This window comes from Molothrus ater, chromosome 10, assembly GCF_012460135.2.
Source record: "Molothrus ater isolate BHLD 08-10-18 breed brown headed cowbird chromosome 10, BPBGC_Mater_1.1, whole genome shotgun sequence".
NCBI lineage: Eukaryota > Metazoa > Chordata > Aves > Passeriformes > Icteridae > Molothrus > Molothrus ater.
In genome coordinates this window covers 4,035,299-4,055,225 of record NC_050487.2, presented here as the reverse complement: position 1 = coordinate 4,055,225, position 19,927 = coordinate 4,035,299, and the positions used below count along the sequence as shown (strand labels likewise).

At 58.1% G+C, this 19,927-nt stretch overlaps 1 protein-coding gene across 24 annotated transcripts in view; it reads left to right on the top strand.

Moving 5' to 3' along the window:
• Positions 1-4: 4 nt before the first annotated feature.
• KIF1A (kinesin family member 1A) overlaps positions 5-19,927 on the top strand; it is a 43,030-nt gene continuing 23,107 nt past the window's right edge. For 5 of the 24 annotated variants that reach the window (XM_036388900.2, XM_036388902.2, XM_036388901.2 and 2 more), the window contains exons 1-17: positions 5-151; positions 5,338-5,489; positions 10,044-10,120; positions 10,220-10,399; positions 11,039-11,104; positions 11,231-11,409; positions 11,750-11,861; positions 12,227-12,304; positions 12,597-12,662; positions 13,110-13,127; positions 13,466-13,541; positions 13,645-13,723; positions 14,172-14,314; positions 14,704-14,730; positions 16,021-16,229; positions 17,491-17,570; positions 17,879-17,954. In XM_036388900.2, the coding sequence (XP_036244793.1) occupies positions 5,384-5,489; positions 10,044-10,120; positions 10,220-10,399; positions 11,039-11,104; positions 11,231-11,409; positions 11,750-11,861; positions 12,227-12,304; positions 12,597-12,662; positions 13,110-13,127; positions 13,466-13,541; positions 13,645-13,723; positions 14,172-14,314; positions 14,704-14,730; positions 16,021-16,229; positions 17,491-17,570; positions 17,879-17,954 (1,572 nt within the window). In that variant the 5' untranslated portion in view covers positions 5-151; positions 5,338-5,383. The remainder of the gene's footprint in view (positions 152-5,337; positions 5,490-10,043; positions 10,121-10,219; positions 10,400-11,038; positions 11,105-11,230; positions 11,410-11,749; positions 11,862-12,226; positions 12,305-12,596; positions 12,663-13,109; positions 13,128-13,465; positions 13,542-13,644; positions 13,724-14,171; positions 14,315-14,703; positions 14,731-16,020; positions 16,230-17,490; positions 17,571-17,878; positions 17,955-19,927) is intronic. The other 19 variants (XM_036388923.2, XM_036388909.2, XM_036388907.2 and 16 more) reach the window with 8 other exon arrangements.

Genomic DNA, 19,927 nt, shown 5'->3' with positions numbered 1-19,927 from the left:
CTGCCACCCGCACCGGCACCGGCACCGGCACCGGCACCGGCACCGGCACCGCATCGCTCCGCGCGGCTCGGCCCCATGCCGGCGCCCCCCGCCCACGGCTGAGCGCCGCGCCCCTCCGAACCGGCCACGGCCCCGGCCGCGGGCATCACAGGTAGGGAGGGGCGGGCGGCACCGCGCAGCACCGGGCAGCACCGGGGCGATGGCCGCGACGGGAACCGGGGCTGCTCCGCGGGTGGCGGTGTCGCCCCTCGTGGGCCCGGCGGGTGGGAGCGGGATGCGCATCCCCGAGGGTCCGGCGGGGCGGGGGGGCTGCGGCCGGTGGCCATTTTGCGGAGCCCCCCCCCCGATGCTCGATGTTGGGGTGTGGGGGAGCTGCCCTCGGGTGCCCAGCGCGGTGCCCGCCGGGTGCCGCCCCATCATCTTCCAGAAGGATCCAGCCGGGGTGCGGCGGGGGGGCTGCCCGCGGACCAGGAGACGCCTCTGCCGCCCCGGCCCCGGGCAGGGTGCGGAGGGGGAGGATGCCATCCCCGCAGCCCGTGGCGGGGGGCACAGGACCCAGGTCACCCAGAGGCACCGCTGCTGTTCCGCGCGGGGCAGATGGCAGTGGTCGTGCAGCTGAGCCATCTTGCGTCATCACCATCAGGATGCTCCAGAGTCAAAGAGCAGCGATGCAGGGAGCCGTGGGTGCCCCGCCTGGGGCTCTCCCCGCGGGTGCCTGGCAAAGATGCTACGATGCTGAGCCTGTTCTTGGCCCCCAAGGACGAGCAGCTGTCGGTGACCTTGCGCTGTGGGGTGGCTGGACCAGGGCCGCCATGTCACTGCGGGCCAGTGCGGTGGCTGCTGGCTGAGGAAGGGGCCGGTCCCGGGGCGCGGGGCGAGTGCGGAGCTCCGCGCTCGGTCATCCAGGCTCGCAGGGAGCAGCCCTGCACCTGCCCCATTGTCTCACTCCTCTGCTTCCTTCTCCCTCTCCCCCTCCTCCTCCTCCCCCTCGCGGGGCAGTGACCCCTCCCCTGCAGACCCCCTGTGATCCGGGCTCCTGCCTGCTCGGGTCCCATGCGACAGCACCAGCGCTCGGGGAGGACCAGGGACCAGCCGAGCATCTCCCGTCCCACCCCCAGAGGCAGGCACAGCCCCCGGAGCAGCCCCGTGCGGGTGGCCTCTGTGGCTCTGGGGACAGGGAGGCAGCAGACCGTCCCCCTCCGCCGGCTGTGGCCAGGGGTGTGGTGGCTCTGCCATCTCGGCATGCTGCTGCTGCTGACCTCCATTTTGTCTGGGAGGTGGCAGCTGGCGCTGGCAAAGATGCTGCCACCACCACCCTGCACCTCCCTGCATGTGGCAAGAGCTGCAGCCCCTCAAGCCCTGGCTCCTGTGGAATCTGTTGTGCACCCCCTCCCTGGCTGCCCTTCCCCGTGCCCAGCAATGCCCCCAGAGCTCACTGCCCTTTCTGTGCAGCTGTTCCCTGCTTTGGGCTGGCGTGGCTGCAAGAGAGGATGGAGAGAGAAGGGATGGGGATGGGGTTACTTTGCAGCAGAGATGGGGAGCAGAACCCCTCATCCGTGTCCTTACATTTGCTACCTGTAAACTGAATCTGCGTGGGAATTCTCAGGGAGCTGCAAATTCTGCCCTGGGGCTGTGTCCCCGATTGGGAGGGGCAGGAGGTGAGGAGGCAGGGGGCAGGGTGCTGGAGAAGCTGGGCTGGCTTTCATCTGGGTGTGGGGGGGCTTTGTCCCTGTCCTGGGCTGTCCTCTGAGCTGCTTCCCTGCCTGCAGGTGCTGCTCTGGAGAAAACTGCACCGTCATGGCCCCTTGTGCTGTGTGGGGCGGGAGGTGGGTGAGGACCATGGATGGTGCCATGTCATCCAGCAGCGTGTTCCCTGCTGCCCTAGAGGCAGCACAGAGTCCCGTGGTCCCAGTCAGACCCCAACAAAGGGTGCAGGGGAAGGGCTCACCACAGCAAAGCCTGGCAGCTGCTGAGAACACTCTGGTGCAGCCCAACGGGGCGTCCACCCTCGCCCTGGCTGAGGTGACGTGGGGCTGGATGTGAGCAGACAAAGGGAAACTCTCCTTGGATTCCCCTGGCTGAGGCAGCTCCTCATCTGCTGGAGCTGGGGGACTGGCAGCACAGCACCTTCCTGAGCATCCTTTGGGGAAGAGCTTGCTGGTTGGTGGCACTTGGGGACAATGCTCCCTGTCCTGTTGGTCACCTCTCAGCAGGAGAGGCTGCCAGTTGTAGCCCCTGGACTAAAGAGTGGTTTCATTAGCTAATCTCTGCCCAATTAATCTGGGCTGATCCAGTTATTCATGGCTCTCCAGGCCTTTTGCTCCTCGCTGGGGGTGCCTGGTGTGTCACAGGGATGGGCAGAGCCAGCAGGGTGCACGGGGAGGGGGGGAAGAGGTGGGAACTGGGGACAGGTCCAGATGTTCCCCCTGGCCCCAGGACATGGCCATTGCTCTCTGCAGCCTCCCCTGTGATCAGGGCAGCCCTGGGAGGTGGCAGGGAGGGAGCAGGGAGCAGGGCTTTGGTGCTGGCAGGCTCCCAGCAAAGGGCTGGTCCTGGCTTATCGAATTTCTCTCGATGGCAGCAGATTAAGCTGCTCTGGCTGCCCCCAGGCAGAGCGAGCTGGCCGGGCTGGAGCTGCCCACAGGCTGGGGGGGCTGCCTGGCCCTGCCCTGCCCTGCCCTGCCCTGCCCTGCCTGGCTCTGCCCTGCCCACTGCAGCCTGGCCCTCTCTCCCCAGGATGCCCAGTGATGCCAGGGGTGCCTCCCTGCAGCTGAGCCAGGGATGTGAGTCAGGGGAAGGAAAGGAGGGTGAGAAGCAGCTGGGCAGTGTCTGCTGGTGGTCCCCTAGGGCACAGGATGTCACCTGGGCTCCTTGTGCTGCTGTGGCAGGGATGGAACTGGAGAGCTGCAGAGGAGCAGAGGGAAGCAGTGCACTGCCCACCAAGGATGCTGAGGGAAATGGATGGAGCAGAAAATGGAACTGGGACTCTGCAGCAGGGAATACTGGCAGGGAGAGGAGCTCACATCACAGCCAGATTGGAATACACTGGGATGTAGCCTGTGATGGCAGGGAGAGAGAAAAGGTCCTGCACAGCCAGCAGTGGTGGGGGTATGGGGTGTGGGGCTGAGCAGGCAGAAAAAGGCAAAGAAAGGAAAGCAGCACCAATGGAGGGCACACAGCAGGATGGGGAGCACGGGAAGTGGTTCAGAGGAGAAACCAGAGTGTCTTTGTGGGAAGTGATGGGGCTGGAGGGGCTGGGAGCGGCACAGGGTGGGAGGGGATAAGAGCAGGGGCTGAGGTGGCCAGTGGCAGGCAGCAGGGGCTCCTGGTGGCCTCACTGGTGGGTGTTGCTGTTCTGGGGCTGTGCAGGGACCTGACCCACCTCTTCAGAGCCCTGGTGGCTGGAGAGGCTGCAGAGCTGGGGGAAGGGAGCTGCCTTGGCTTGGGGGGAGAGGGAAATGTGTGACATGGGCAGGTGTCAGGTGCAGCCTTGGCCCGGGGGTGAATCCATTGTCCTTGAGTGGTGCCACAGGGTGGAGCAGCTCGAGCTCTTGGCCTCGTGAAGATGCAGCCCTTCCACATGGGAATACATCCAATCGTTTTCATGGGAAAAACAACTCCTTCATTCCCCTTTGGCAAGCACTGCTGTTTAATTTTTCCTTTCCCCCAGCTGAGCGAGGAGGCGGAGGCCACTGGGAGGCAGAGCCCTCTTGCTTGCTTAGGGACTCAAGGGTAGTGTTAAACACCTGCTTAAAATAATCCAGGCTCAAGAAAGCCTGAGACCAAATGCTTGAACTCTGGGATTTATGGGTGTGATCCCTGGCTGAGCACAGTGGGAGCTCCGGAGCCATCCCAGCAGGAAGATAAGAGGGGGGCTTGGGAACTCCAACAGAAGCAGCTTTGTCCTCTGCATGCTGTTGGACATGCCAGCTCACTTATAAAATAGGCAAAGGGTTTCTGAAAGGCAGTGCCAAGCTTGTAACACTTTCTTGATGCAAATTTTTCCACTGTGTCTATGGTTTCCTCTCACCCCCTTGGAAATCAAACCTCAGCTGTCACACCTCAGGTAGTTTTAAAGCCATCACCTTCCCTTGGGATACTTTCTATTCTGTGGATTTGGTTTTTTTCTTCCCTCTCTCCCCCCTTTTTTCACAAATTCTCCTGAATTTTTCATTTGCAGTATGGGAAAACACATCTCATGTTCAAGGTCCCTCCTTCTGGTCATGGCCCATGTAACCAGAGCTGGTGCTCACTCACGATCTCATTTCTCCCTGATCTCCTTCCTCCTGGAGCAAATATCCTGCTGGCAGAGCCCAGGCTTGGAAAGCATTAGGGAATTCACACACACCCTTGCAGGTGGAATGCCAGAGGATTGGGCAGCTCCTGCCCATTTTCTGAGGGGTCCTGTGCTCCATTTTCTGAGGGGTCCTGTGCTCCATTTTCGCCAGCAGGCTCAGCATGGGGAGCCAGGGAGCAGGGAAAGGCAGGAAAAGGGATGGATGTTAGAAGGCAGAATTTGTGTCAGGTCCAAAAGAATCCCAAAGCAATCAGAGGAAGGATCCCAGCAGAATTTTCTGGGCAGTGGTCTTGAGGCTGAACTGCAGCTGAGGAAGCTGGGAATGGCCTGCAGAGCACCAGTGCTGGGATGGACAACTGCTCTGGGAGTGTTGGGGAGGGGTTTGTTTTGTCTTGGTGAGATTTGCAGTTAATATTTTAGCAAAAGGACTGGAAATAGGATGGTAAACTGGGAGCTCAGCTGAGTGCAATGGCCACTGGCTCCCCAGGAAGGGCTGCTGGTGCTGATGCTGCAGGTCTGCTCTGTGGGAGCTGAATGGGAGGCGCATGCTCAGCCACCGCCTCCGTTCCCAGTGGAATGCCATCGCTCCCTGCCTCCCTCCCTGCCCTGTCCTCTGCCCAGCCCCTGCTTTGCTGGGCTTGGAGGGGAGGCAGCAGGCTCTGGTAACAGGCAGGGACTTTTCTGCAGACTGGGGGGTACCTGCTCGGTGCCATTGGCACGCTGGGGTGAAAAAGCTGCTCCTTGGGGTTGTCAGTGGCTCTGCCCGCTGCTGTGGGTGCCCAGGGTGATGGAGGCTCCAGTGCTGCCCTGGGCTATCCCAGGGATGGCCCCTGGGACTGAGCTGGGGGTCCTGACCTGAGGTATGACAGGGAGAAGAGGTAAAATGAGGGCAGATAGAGGCATGAAAGAAAATGTCGTATTTTGGGCAGAGACAAAGCAGCGCTCCCAGCAGTTTCCTTGCGCCGGCCTTCCATTCATGCAGCTCAGGTGCAAGATGTGGGTCGTGCTGCGGCTGTTCCTAACCCCCCTTCCCTCCGCAGGCCAGGCAGCGCTCCCCGGCAGCAGGAGGCGGGCGAGGCCGGAGCCATGGCGGGAGCCTCGGTGAAGGTGGCGGTGCGGGTCCGGCCCTTCAACTCCCGGGAGATGAGCCGCGAGTCCAAGTGCATCATCCAGATGTCAGGAAGCACCACCAGTGAGTGCCCCAGCGGCAGAAAGGGGGGCTCTGGGCGCTGCCTGGGAAAGGAGCAGGGTGGTGTGGCCAGCGCAGCAAGCGCTGGCCTGGGGGGATCTGTGTGAGGATGCCCGAAGCATCTCCAGTGGTTTGGAGGAGGGGATGGGAGGAGTTCAGCTTTCCATGGGGAAACGCTGTTGGAATGGCAGCGGTGACAGTGAAAAGGGCGGTATTCCCCAGCAGGCAAGGAGGGAGGAATCACAGGATGGTTATTTTGGAAGGGATGTTAAAGATTATCTCGTTCCAGCCTTCCACTATAGGTCAGGCTCTTCCACCTCCAACCTGGCCTTGGAGCTGTGCGTGTGTGTGGGCCAGCAAGTGGTTTTTGTGTGCCTGGCCAGGTACCACTCACTGCAGCCTGCCAGGACCCATCCCTGCTTCTCTGGGGCTCCTGGAGGTGCAGCACAGCAGGATGAGGGGTGGGAAGGGGCTTTGCCCAGGGAATGGTGTGCTCAGGGCAGGGGGTGCAGCCTGGAGCCCTGGGGCTGTGTGTCCTGTCAGGCTGTGTGTCCTGCCTGGCCTTTGCCTCTCTTTAAACGCCAGCTGCTGGCAGTGGGACGTGGGACTGGCACTGAAACCCCTCCTCTCTGGCTCTGGAAGCCTCCAGATGGGGCAGTGTCTAAAATAACTCCTGCCTGCGTCACCGGCGGTGGGTGACACACTGGTGGAGCCACCCCCGCCCTGCAGGCTGCCATGACAACCCTGCTGCTGGCAGGGGACAGCACCCAAGGGTGCAGGGGGACGCTGGGACCCCGCTGGCCACCCCAGGCCCAGGGGAAAGGTCTGTGGGGCAGTCCCTGCTGGTCTCTGGCATCCTGTGGGGTTCTCCCTTCATGGCTGGACAGGGATTCTCCACCTGCCTGGGGGGCAGAGCTTCTGTCCTCATGGTGAGGAAGCCCCCTGTCCATGCAGGGGCTTCCCAGCTGCCCAGGGCCAGGAATGGGAGGGCAGATGTTCCCCATTCTGGTTCTGGGGGGGAACTGTCGTGCCTGAGTCCCAGTCAGGAGCATCAGGCATCCCCCAGCTCCACCATGGCTGTGTTTGCTCAGAGCTCACCCTGCTCACCCTGGCTGTGCCCCCACCCCTCTGCACCAGGGAGGGCAGCAGGGCTGCAGGCAGGAGCCCTTTGCTGACAGGGAGGATTTTCTCCATGAATGCACAAACCACTGGCTAATCCTCTTGGCCAGGGGGCTGGGGAGCAAGCGTGGGGGGCTCTGCTGCTGCTGTGGCTGGTGGAGGCAGGAGGATGCCAGCAGAGCAGGGCTGTCCCAATCCCCCAGCTCCTGGCAGAGAAGCCAAAGATAAACATATCTGAGGGGAGTGAGAACAAGTTTCCCTCTTCCCAGGATTATCAGCAGAGACCTTTGCCTGTGCTGGGGTGGGGAGGCAGCTTCTTCTCCTCCACTGAGCCCCCTGGGAGGCAGAGGGGCCCAGGGAGGGAAGGGATCTCAGCCTTTCTCTGCTGTCCTTTCACCTGCAAACTTCCAGCTGCCCACCAGCCCTGCTGCTCTGTTCCTGTGGTGTCCTGCACCCTGTGGGCACCATCCCTGGCACCAGCACTCCTGGCCCCTCTCCTGATGGCTCCCACCCCTGGCTTTGATCCCAGTCGTGTTCTCTGGCTGGAGCTGTGCCTCTGCTGCCTTTAAACCCTGGTGATTATTTTCTCTGAGGTGGGTTCTGGGCTTTCTCCTGCTTTGTGCCTGCCCACTCCTGCTGTGGCTCTTCAGGGCAAGGTGAGGGACAGCTCCAGAAGTTTTCCTCCCTCCTGCCTCCTTGTTTCTATGTTTGTCTTCACCTCCACACCCCTCCTTGCCTTTTCAATCCCAATGGCCCAGAGCATGAATTTTTTGGAGCAGCTTTGCACAAGTCCTATAGGAAAGGAAAAACTCCACCAGCAGCATCCATCTGCCTGCAGGCAAAAAAATGGGAATGGCAGCGGCATGGCAAGAGTGTTTCAGCTCAGGACAGGAGATGCCTGCCCTTGGGATGCTCCCCTGTGTCCCAGTCTCTGGTGTCCCATGCCAGCTGGGAGCTGCAGCTGGGGTGCCTGGAGCCACGTGGTGCCATCCCCGGCTGCTCCCCTGCCCTGTGCCCAGCATGGGCTGGCACTGGGATGCAGAACAGGCTCCTTGTGCAGTCCCATCCCTGCTCCACAACTCATCTTTGCTCCTGTTTGCTCGGTCAGTGCCACCTCTGCAGGGCAGATCCAGGCCTGGTGACCTGGTGGAGCTGCCAGGCTGAGCACCAGGAGCCACCAGAGATGCTCCATCCCACTTCTTGCACAACCTCTCCTCCTGCTTCTCTTCACAATGCTCTCAGCACCACATCCAGGCATGGGCAGGGGTCAGGAACATGCTGCCCACAAAGCCCTGCTCTTCCAGGGGCCTCCACATCCTCCCTGCCTGCTGCTGCACGATTCCCAGTTGTTCCCTCCCAGCCCTTTCTCCTGGTATTCAGCCTGCCTGGGATGCAGCAGGTGCCCAGAGCAGAGGGGCCGGGCTGCCTGCAGCAGGTGGGCAGGCAGGGAGCCCGTGCCAGCCCCTCTTTGGTGCCAGAGCTGGGCTTCTGTCCATGCCAAGGAGCATCTCAGCAGCACCACGCTGTGGTTTTGTGGCTGGGGCTGGATGCTGACCCCCCTTCCCCAGTCTGCTGCTGCTGTGCTGGGCTGTTCTCAGGTCACAAGGGGGGGACCCTTCCCACGGGAGTGGAAGGTGTATCCATTGTGGTGTTGGAGGAGGGATTCAGAGCAGAAAGCATGTCTGTGCGTGACACTGCACATCTGGAAGCACATCTGGCCACCAGAGATCCCAGCAGTGAGCTGCCCCATGCCTGGGGCTGCCCAGGAATGCCCAGCTGGAATCAGGAGTGGTTTGAGCCCTGGCTGCCTGAAGGGCAGAGCAGGCTGGGCTGGAGAAAGTTCAGGGTTGGTGGTTTCTCCATCCTTGGTGGTGGCAGGGAGCAGCTGGGGCAGGGGGCACAGGAGCTGTGCTGTGCAGGCCTCAATGTCACTTCAGTGTCACCTAACATGGCTGGTGGCTGAACCTCGTGATTGCCCGCTGGTCTGGGCTGCTTCTGATGCATCTGTTGTTTCAGAAATAAAACCACATGGTAAATGCTCTACAGGAGGGAAAAAAAAAACACCCATGGCATGAGGAAGAGCAGTGATGCAGTCTCCAATTTCCATAGCAACGTCCTTTTCATCAGGGGATGACAAAAGCAGACTCTTGTTTCCGCTGCTGGTGTGACACGAGGCATTAATCACTGCTGGGGCTGGGCACCTGCAGGGGAAGGAGCCAGAGGGGCTCTGGGGGAGCCCTGGCAGGGCTGCAGCTGCTCCCACCCCACCATGGGGGCTCTGGGGAGAGGAAGGCTGTGACCCTCCTGTGTGACCGTGAGTTCACAGGGGTTTTCGAATGAGGGAAGAGATGAGAATGGTGACTCCATGTTTCAGAAGGCTTGATTTATTATTTTATGCTATATATTATATTAAAACTATACTAAAAGAATAGAAGAAAAAGTTCTCATCAGAAGGCTGGCTAAGAATAGAAAGGAAAGAATGATAACAAAGGCTTGTGGCTCGGACTCTCTGTCCAAGCCAGTTGAGCTGTGATTGGCCATTAATTCCAAACATCCCCATGAGACCAATCCCAGATGCACCTGTTGCATTCCACAGCAGCAGATAACCATTGGTTACATTTTGTCCCTGAGGCCTCTCAGCTTCTCAGGAGGAAAAAAAACCCAAGGAAAGGATTTTCATAAAAAGATGTCAGCAGCACTCCTGTGCCGTGCTGGGCTCCCATGGGCAGGTGCCACAGCAGGAGGGACCCTGGGGGAAGGAGTCATGTCCCCCTCTCTGTGTCCAGCAGGAGGGTTGGGCCAGGCTCTGCCCTGTTCCCTGGGCTCTGCTGGCCATGGCATCCACCTCCTCTGCTTTCACAGGTGGGGTCTGGGGGTTCTGGACCCACCTGCAGAGCTGGAAGATTCCCAGTCCGCCTTCTGTGACCGTGTTCACAGGGGTTTTCAGATGAGGGAAGAGATGAGATTTGACTCCATATTTCAGAAGGCTTGATTTATTATTTTATTATATATATTACATTAAAACTATACTAAAAGAATAGAAGAAAAGGTTTCATCTCAGAAAGCTAGCTAAGCTAAGAATAGAAAAGAATGAATAACAAAAGTTTGTGGCTTGGACACTTTGTCCAAGCCAGCTGGGCTGTGATTGGCCATTAATTAGAAACAACCACATGAAACCAATCACAGACCTGCCTGTTGCATTCCACAGCAGCAGATAACCATTGGTTACATTTTGTCCCTGAGGCCTCTCAGCTTCTCAAGAAGAAAAGTCCTAAGAGAAGGATTTTACATGAAAAGATGTCTGAGACAGCCTTCCAGGACTGTTTTGGACCGAAACCCATCACCCTTCATCCCTCCCACATGGTGGGGGGCAGAGGGGCATGGGGCAGGGCTACCAGGGGTGGCTGGTGGCCTCATGTTCCATCTGTTTGTCCCTAGCTATCCTGAACCCAAAACAGCCCAAAGAGACACCAAAAAGCTTCAGCTTTGACTATTCCTACTGGTCCCACACCACGGTAAGCACTGGGAGGGCTGAGCCCGCCTGGAAGGCTGGGCTGGGGAGAGGCAGGAGGGCCTCCTTGCCCAATTCCTCCATGTCCCCCTCCTCTGTGCAGCCTGCAGACATCAACTATGCCTCCCAGAAGCAAGTGTACCGGGACATTGGCGAGGAGATGCTGCAGCATGCCTTTGAAGGCTACAACGTCTGCATCTTCGCCTACGGGCAGACAGGAGCTGGGAAATCCTACACCATGATGGGCAAGCAGGAGAAGGACCAGCAAGGCATCATCCCACAGGTATGCCTGGGGAAAACTGCCTATCCTCCCCATTCCCAAAGGGGTGCCCAAAGGAAAAGCAGAGCTGGGAGGAAAGAGGGCAGCAGGGCGGGGGTGAGGCTTTGCCAAGGTCCAATGTAGCACTGCTGTGACAGTGAGCTGGCATGGCTCCACCAGGAGGGGGTCAAGGAGGCTCATCCAGGCTCTCCAGGGCTGGAAGGACTATGGTCTGGCCACACAAGGCCAGTGGATGTGAGCAACAGTGGCCCAAGAGCTGCCATGTGCTGGCCTGGGGGGACATGGTGGGGCTCTGGGGATGCTGATTGTCCATGTCAGCTTTGGGGGGGGGGGGCTCTGCCACCTCCCCAGGAGCTGTTCCAGCACTCACTGGCTGTTTTTTGGGGTGAAAAGGTAGAAACCCCTGTGTCTGGGCACTCTTGTGTCCACAGCTGTGCGAGGACCTCTTCTCCTCCATCAATGACACCACATTGGGGCTCTGGGGATGCTGATTGTCCATGTCAGCATGGGGGGACTCTGCCAGCTCCCCAGGAGCTATCCCAGCACTCACTGGCTGGTTTTTGGGGTGAAAAGGTAGAAACCCCTGTGTCTGGGCCCCCCAGGCAGGCGCACTGGGGCTGAGCCTGGCTCTTGTGTCCACAGCTGTGTGAGGATCTCTTCTCCCGCATCAATGACACCACCAATGACAACATGTCCTACTCTGTGGAGGTAGGCACCCCTCCCTCTGCCTGCCCAGCCCCTTCTGGCCTCCCAGCTGGCTCCACAGGTTGTGCCAGTGTGCAGAGCCCTCTTTGGGGCCATCCTGCTAGCTCTGCCCCGTGCCCTCTGCTCTAGGTGAGCTACATGGAGATCTACTGTGAACGTGTGAGGGACCTGCTGAACCCCAAGAACAAGGGCAACCTGCGGGTGAGGGAGCATCCCCTGATGGGTCCATATGTTGAGGACCTTTCCAAGCTGGCTGTGACCTCCTACAATGATATCCAGGACCTCATGGACTCTGGGAACAAGGCCCGGTGAGTTGGAGAAGGGCAGGAGATGGGCAGGGTTTGGGAAGTTGCAGTCACTTCTAGAAGGTCCTGCTTCACTCCCTGACTTTGCCAGTCCAGCTGCCCTGGAAGTGGCAACCCCTTCCTCGCTGAAGGAACCCCCACTTGCTTTCACCTCACTTTCCTCCTGCTTTCCAAGGGCACTGGAGACAGCAGGGAAAATCTTGAACTTGTGCACATCTTCTCTCAGAGCCCTCTCTTGTCCTCTATTCTTGCCTTCCCACCATGTACCCTGTCCTGGCCCTGGCCCCATCACTCCAGTGTCCCTCACAGAGTGTCACAGCTCCCTGTCCTGCTCTCCCTGCAGCACAGTGGCTGCCACCAACATGAATGAGACCAGCAGCCGCTCCCACGCCGTGTTCAACATCATCTTCACGCAGAAGCGGCACGACGCCGAGACAGACATCACCACTGAGAAGGCAAGAGCAGGGCTGGGGGACTCAGGGGAGCCCTCATGGGTCCAGGAAGGACTTTTGTGCTCTTTCATCAGCACTTGGGGCATGGTGGTGCAGCCTGGTGGAGGGTTGGAGCAGGAGGGAGATGAGTGCCAGGCACATTTTAGGCTCGTGGTCCCTTCAGGGACTGGCCCCTGCACAGGATATTTGGCAGCTGGTGCCCTTCAGCCCTGCCTGCAAGGGTATTAGCCCTGCTCCTGAGCAGTTCCTGCAAGGATGACCCTGCAGAGCCACTGCTGCCCTCAGAGCAGTGCCATCCTGCAAGGGGTTTTGGCTTCGTGCTGGGTTTGCTGTGCCCACAGGGCTGACAGCCTCCCCTCTGCCTGCAGGTCAGCAAAATCAGCTTGGTGGACCTGGCTGGGAGTGAGAGAGCTGATTCTACAGGTGCCAAGGGCACAAGGCTAAAGGTGAGAGCTGACCTGAGGTCCCCTTCTGCTGGTGGGACACCATGGCCTCCTCCCTCATTCCCAAAACATCTCCTTGCCTGGTTCTTTGCACACTGCACTGCCAAAATCCTTGATGGGATTGTGTTTGAAAGCTGCCCAGTGCCAGTTTCACCATGAGTCCCAGCTGGGGGGTGCTGGTTACCCATCAGGACCAGCTGCTCTTTGTCCACACCATGCTGGATATTCCTCATTTTCTCCTGGGCTTTAATGTGGCTCTGAAATAGGGCCTTGAGCATTTTCCTCTTCTAACCAGGAAGGAGCAAACATCAACAAGTCCTTGACCACTCTGGGGAAAGTCATCTCTGCCCTGGCAGAAATGGTAGGTAGCTGGAGAGAAGACAAACATTGGCACTGGGGGGAATTGGGCTTGGGCCAGCAGGGCTGGGCTCAGCTTTGAGGGATGGAGCATCCCAGCTCCACGGGATGGAGCATCCCAGCTCCATGGGATGGAGCATCCCAGCTCCATGGGATGGAGCATCCCAGCTCCATGGGATGGGCTCAGCTTTGAGGGATGGAGCATCCCAGCTCCATGGGATGGGCTCAGCTTTGAGGGATGGAGCATCCCAGCTCCATGGGATGGAGCATCCCAGCTCCAAGGGGTGGGCAGACACATTCCAAGCTGTCCCTGCAGCTGGAACAAGCTGGGCTGCTGGAGATGCCATCTGCATGGGGACCTGTGGCACTCTCTGTTTGAGGGCCAGGGATCTGTGGTGGGTGCCAAGGAAAAAAGCAGCTCCCCTAAACAGTGTCTCCATTTCCTTTGCAGGATTCAGGGCCCAACAAGGTGGGTGCCCAGGCTGGATGGGGAGGGGGGCGTTGGTTTTGAGCACAGTGGGAGTGGGTGGGAGTGGGTGGGAGTGGGTTGCAGGGTGGTTTGGGAGTGAGAACAGCTCGAGTTCAGGCACATTCTTCTCGTCATTCCTCCTCCTCCCTCTGGGGCTCTCAGTAGCCAGCCTTAAGCTACCCTCCCAGCTCAGGGCATTTCACAGGCAGGACCTGTGGACCTGGGCAAAGATGCCCAAGGTTTCCATCCTGCTCCAAGTCCCCATGGCTGGGGACCAGCTGTCACCTTCCCTTTGAGGAGAGCAGGCATCTTGACAGCCCTTCCCTTTGCTCTCCCAGAACAAAAAGAAGAAGAAGACAGATTTCATCCCCTACCGAGACTCGGTGCTGACCTGGCTGCTGCGGGAGAACCTGGGTGAGCACAGCTGGGGGGTGTTCTCTGCCAAAGGCTGCCAGGCAGGGCATGGCAGGGGGCACAGGGACCAGCATCTCCCTCATGCCTCTGTCTTACTGGGCAGGAGGCAACTCCAGAACTGCCATGGTGGCTGCTCTCAGTCCTGCTGACATCAACTACGATGAGACCCTCAGCACCCTCAGGTAGGAAGAAGTGCCCTTGTTCTCCCTGCAGTGAGCAGGAACAGGGGAGGCTGAGGCACAGGCACTGCCACATGCTCTCCCCAGCTCTGTGGTGTCCCTCCCTGGGGGTGTGCTCTGGAGGGAGCCTGCAACCCCAGACAAAAGCCCAAAGGATTGTCCCGGCACTGGGATCCTCCTTGCTGGAGGGGCTCTGCAGCACTCTTGCTTGTCCAGCAGCTGGGGTTTTGCCTCTGTTCTTGTGTTGTTCAAGACCCTGCCCCTGTTTTTGTGTTGCTCAAGACCCTGCCCCTGTTCTCAGTGTTGTTCAAGACCCTGCCCCTGTTCTCAGTGCTGTTCAAGACCCTGCTCCTGTTCTTGCATTGTTCAAGACCCTGGCCCTGTTCTCAGTGCTGTTCAAGACCCTGCCCCTGTTCTCAGTGTTGCTCAGGACCCTGCCCCTGTTCCCTAGGTACGCTGACCGTGCCAAGCAGATCCGCTGCAATGCTGTCATCAATGAGGACCCCAACAACAAGCTCATCAGGGAGCTGAAGGATGAGGTGGCTCGTCTGCGTGACCTGCTCTACGCCCAGGGCCTCGGGGACATCATTGACAGTAGGTACCAGGGGTGCTCCCTGCCACTGGCTCCAGGCAGAGATGGGCTGATGTCCCCACAGCCTCCCTGCACCCTGCTGCCCTGCCCCACAGCAGCACCACTGCTGCCCCTGGTGAGCCCCTGCACGCATGGGCAGAGCCCCCAGCCCCTCCTGTGGCAGGGGAGCTGCTTTCTGCCCAGCAAACCTTCCCTTCTTCCCTTCCACCCACCATCTTCAGCATCCAGCACCCAGCAGAGGTGCCAGGAAGGTGTTACTGGGGCTGCACGTGCCCATGGGCTCCCCTCCCTGTGCTGTCTGATACCCTACTGAGATGAGCCCCCCCTTGTTCTGTTCTCTCTTCTGTTCTCTCTGTCTTACCCCCCTCCCTGCCCTCTCTTTCTCTCTTAGCCCACCCTGCTGCGGGAGGATCCAAATGTGTGTATTCCCCATCACTGGTACTCTCTGTTGCTTCACAGCTTTTTGGAGATCTGGGCTGTGCCCAGGGGCACCCGTGCAGCATGGGGAGGGCTCCTGCAGCCAGCCCCTGCTGCTGGGGTGCTGTGTGCCTGCAGGCTGCCCATCCTCAGGGAGCTGGCACAGGGCATGGTGCCAGAGTGGCAGCTAGCACCTGGGCTTGGGCTAGTGCTGAAGGGACCAGTGTCCTCCCACCTGGCCATGCCAAGGGCCCAGGCCACACGGGGACTCCTCTTCATGCTGTTGTGATGTTTCCTGTCGCTGCTGCTGCTGCTCTGCTGCTGCTGGTGTCTCACTGGGGCTGGAGCCTGGCACGGCCTCGGGTGGGATGGAATGGTGCTCTACTGATGGATTGGTGGGTGGTGGTGGCCAGGAGGCTTTGGCCCATGGATAAGCACTGGGCCCTGTCCCACCCCAGGTCAGGCAGTGCAGCCAGGCTATGGTGAGCCTGCTGAGGAGCCAGGGGCCTGCTTGTGCCCTCCTGGCTCAGCTTCCCTGGGTGTGGGCTAATGGAGATGGGTGAATAATCCTGCACCTGCTGACCTGTGCCCTGCCTGCCTCTTGCACACTGCTCTGAGAACCAGTAACTCCTCAGGGCTGGAGGAGCATCTCCCACACCTGGTCCTAAGCCACCACAGCTTGCAAGCTGGCAAGCCCCCCTGCCTGTAGTCCTGGCTTCATTCTCTGGCTGCCTGGCCAAGGTGCTGCTCCAGCAGGCCACGGGCTTCCTTTGAGCAGACCCTGTGAGGGAATCCTGATGCTTCTCCTGCCCTGTCTACCTGACCCTTTGTAGGGCAGAAGGCCACCCCCTCTCATCCCCTTCCCTTCTCATTCTCTGCTCCCTGATCTGCCTAATCTGGGGCATCTGGGCAGGGAAAATCACACAGGCTGTGAGAGATGGAGAGAATGCCAGAGGCAGTGGCACATACTTGGGGAGGACATTTGATCCCAGACCTGATGGATGCAGGATCTGAGGTTGCACAAAAGTGTCCCTGGGAGCCCAGGATGGCTGCTTGCAGCATCTGCCTCAGCCAACAGCCCTGTTCCCTGAGGGGAAGAGAGTGCCTGCCCTGCCCTGTTGCTGTCTGTGCTGCTCTGCTCTTGCCTGTGCCTTTTCCTGTAATTCCCGGCTTTTTTCTCGACGCACCGGCCACTCTTTTTTTTTTCCCAACAGCTTTTCTTGTCTCTGTCTCTCTCTGTCACCCTGTCTGTGTGTCTTTCCCCGGCCCACCCCTCCTTCCGCGCCCGTAGATGTGTCCGACCTTGAGAACAATAATGATGCTGGAGGGGCAGAGCTGAGCCAGCGCCATGACAATCTCTCCACAGTGACCAACGCCATCGCTGGCATCAGCCCCTCTTCCTCCCTCTCTGCCCTGTCCAGCCGTGCTGCCTCGGTCGCCAGCCTCCACGAGCGCATCATGTTTGCTCCGGGCAGCGAAGAGGCAATTGAGAGGCTCAAGGTAAGAGGCTGCTGCCTTGCCTTTCCTTTCCTTTTGTCTTGGTTTGGAAAGACAGGAGGCTGCTAAGGAAGGCAGGAGCCTCCCCTGAAATGGAGAATGTAAATCCTCCCCACCCCTCTGAACTGCTATAAATTTTAAATTAAGGGGCTCTCAGGCAAAAATATGGGAGCAGGAAATAACAGTTCTTTAATAGGGAAAGGAAAAAAAGGATAAAATAAACAATGCAGTAGACTGGAACAACACTGACAGAGTCAGAACCCAGCCTGACACCCTGTGGGTCAGGGTGTTGGTGGCAGTCCAATTGGAAATGCGGCTGCAGCCCTCCTGCAGTGTCAGGGCTGGTTTTGCTGGAGTAAGGGGGTCCTGTAGAGAAGGATGGATTCTGCCTCTGAAGATCCCGTGGAAGAAGAAGACAGCTGCTGTTCCTCATGGGAATTCCGTGGAGAAGCCGTGCTGGTGTCTCAAAAACCCCTGGACTATATATATCTGGGTAGCAATGCTTGGCTCCTCCCTCTGGGCTCACATCTCCCAATGGGATGCTGTAGTTCTTATCAGCCATGCAGTGACATTCAATAGCTGTTATCAGCAATGTCCCCTCCCGAGGGAGGTGTGAATGTGGTCACTCAAAGAGAGAGATAAGGCAAACTGCCCGCTTGCCAAAGGTAATCTGCCATACAGATGGTAATGGAAAACAACTTGCATTGCAATCTTCAACACCTTTCCTTTCCCTTTCCCTTTCCCTTTCCCTTTCCCTTTCCCTTTCCCTTTCCCTTTCCCTTTCCCTTTCCCTTTCCCTTTCCCTTTCTGGAACTTCCTTTCCCTTTCCTTCCCTCTTTCCTTCCCCCTGCCCTCCAGCTTGCAGAGGGGGCTCAGTGTTTTCTGGAGCCCCATGAAGGGTGGTCCTCATGGAAGCGATACTCAGATGTGCTCTTGCAGAGTGGACAGACCTAGAGCTCGCCCACCCTGAGGGTTTGGGTGTTGTAGGGTCCTTCTGGTGCTGCCTTGGACATGTGGGACAGGTGCTTTGGGCTTGGGATGGGCACAGTGCTCCTGGTCCTGCATGGTGCAGCAGTGGGCTGGCAGCAAGGCAATGGAGAGGGTGGTGTCTGTGCCTCACTCTTTGAAGGTGGGACTGATGGAAAGATGGGGGTGAAATGCTGCTGAAACTGGGACTGGTGTCCCACTGGAGCACACTGTGCAGAATGGCCAGGAGTGCTGCCCCAGGATGGTGTCCCCAAGCCCTGTTTAACCCCCCTGGCAGGAGACAGAGAAGATCATTGCAGAGCTGAACGAGACGTGGGAGGAGAAGCTGCGCAGGACAGAAGCGATACGGATGGAGAGGTGGGTGGGCCGGTGGACTGGGGCAGGATGGCAGGGCACAAGTGGCATTCCTTGGGCACTTTGTTAGAGCAGTTGGGTTCCTGGGACAGCCAAACAGTTTGGATGTCCAGCTGGACCCTGGGTTGCCCCTGGGGACCCCAGTACCCACCATGTCAGCCTGCACAGAGGTGGGCTGCTCTGAAAAACCCACCTGGACTGTGATGAGAGCTGTGGCAAGCCCTGCATTGCAATCCATGGGACAAACCAAGGGCTTCCATCCTAGAGGTGCATGGAGTTCTGACAGGCACTTCTTTCTCTTGCTCCTTCAGGGAAGCGTTGCTGGCCGAAATGGGGGTGGCCATGAGGGAGGATGGAGGCACCTTGGGTGTATTTTCTCCTAAAAAGGTAGGATCATCCTATTCTCTTCTTCCTGGGGACTGGTTTGTACCCCTGCAGCTCCCTTCTGATCCACTCTGTCACAGCTGGCCAGTCCCATATCCTTCACTAGCCTTTTCTTGGCTCTGAAACCTGTGGGGGAAATCCCAGCATTGAGCCTGCTGGGCACAAACATGGGTACAAATACGTGGATAAATGTCCACCCCCACTGCTGGCATGCTGGCCCCCTGCATGAGGGGATTTGCTGATGATCACTCTCTTGAACTCCAGTGTTAACTCATAAAAATTCATACTTTCAGATATTTCAAATTGCTGCCCCTGAAGCCAGCGAGTCATTGCTAAGAAATGTGGGTGGGCAAATATTCCATCTCTTTATTGCTTGTAGCATTTGACTTGGCCAAACCTCTTAAGTGTGTGTGTCCCCAGCTCAGGTGGTGATAAAGACTTCACAGCCTTCCTCTTACGTGGCCAATCTGACTTTTAGGATAAACTTGTGCACTGTTGTCTTTGTTTCTTGTCCCAGCTGCTGCCTGTTAGGAGTCCAGACCTTTGGGTAGGAAGCGTGGGGGTTTATTCCCCAAAGCAGGTTGGTCTCGGAGGTGGGGCATTGCTGTGGTGGTCTTGGTGCCTCCCTGCTCTTCAGCTATCTGGCAGGTGGAAACTCTTCTGACTTCTCCAGTGGCTGGTGAGGAAAGTTAGTGTTGATAGTGTGCAAATCCATTTTGTTATGGGCACTGCACTTTGCTGTCCTGCTGTGTGCCATGGCTGGGGTGGTTACAGCTCCAGGAGCTCAGTGGAAGGTCACCACCAGCTTTACAAATCTGGACAAAAACTGCAAGTGAAGGAGGTCTCAAGCCCCCCAGGGCTTTATGTCTATCCAGTGGGGCCAGAGGTTAAATGTTGCAGCCAACTTCTTCCAGCCACCATGGAGAAGAGCCCACCTTTCCCTTGACTTCCAGCTCTGCTGCCCTGTTTGCAGTGAGTTTCTGCTGCCAGCCAAGGCTTGTGGCACCATGGTGAGGGTTCCCTCTGCATGCTGGGTCTCAGCAGGCTGGTAAGGTGCTCCTTACAGCCACTATTCTGTCTGGTACACTCAGAACTTCTCCCACTGGTACTCCTGGGGCTGCCCCTGTTCCCTGAAGGTGTAATCCCAGCAGCTAAGCTGGCTCTGGCCTGAGAGGCCTTTGGCTGGGGGAGAAATTTTCCTCCTATCAAGAACAAGGGGTTGGTGACCCAGAGCAGGAAAGGGCTGTGAGGGACCTGTTAGGAAGAAAACCAGAAAGTGAAATTCAGCCTGCAGGTCAGGCTTCAGGTCTGCCCTGCTTTTGGATGAACCTCTGGGACCTGCTCTTTTTGGATGCACCATCTGGTGCACAATCAGTGGAGGAAAATGGGCACTTTTACTTCCTTTTTGACCTGGCAGAGGGCAGGGTTTACATTAGGTATTGGGAAGAAATTCTTCCCTGAGAGTTGTGATTAAGCCCTGGCACAGGTTACCCAGAGAAGCTGTGGGTGCCCCTGTCCTGGAATTGTTCAAGGCCAGGTTGGATGGGGTTTGGAACAACCTGATCTACTGGACAATGTCCCTATCCATGGAAAGGGGGTGAAATAAGATGTGGTTTTATGTCCCTTCCAACCCACAGCATTCCATGATTCTATAATATGGAATTATATTCTCACAGTGAGAATATAGAGAGAATATTGCACAAGTGAGAAGGGTTCTGCCCCAGGGGATTCTGAGTCATATCAGGGATTCCCCATGGGAAGGTTTTGGCTTTGTGTTGGGCCTGTTTGGAACATGAATTTTCAAAGGAGGCCAGAGGAAGGGTAGCTAGGACTCAGCCCTGTGAGGAAGTGAGCAAGGAATCTTGTGGAAGCAGGGATCCTCATGGCAGCCTCTCTGTGCAGTCCCCTGGAAAAGTCTGGATGTGTCACCCTGAAGATGCAGAGGGCAGGAGAGGCTGTGCAGGGGCAGCCTGCAG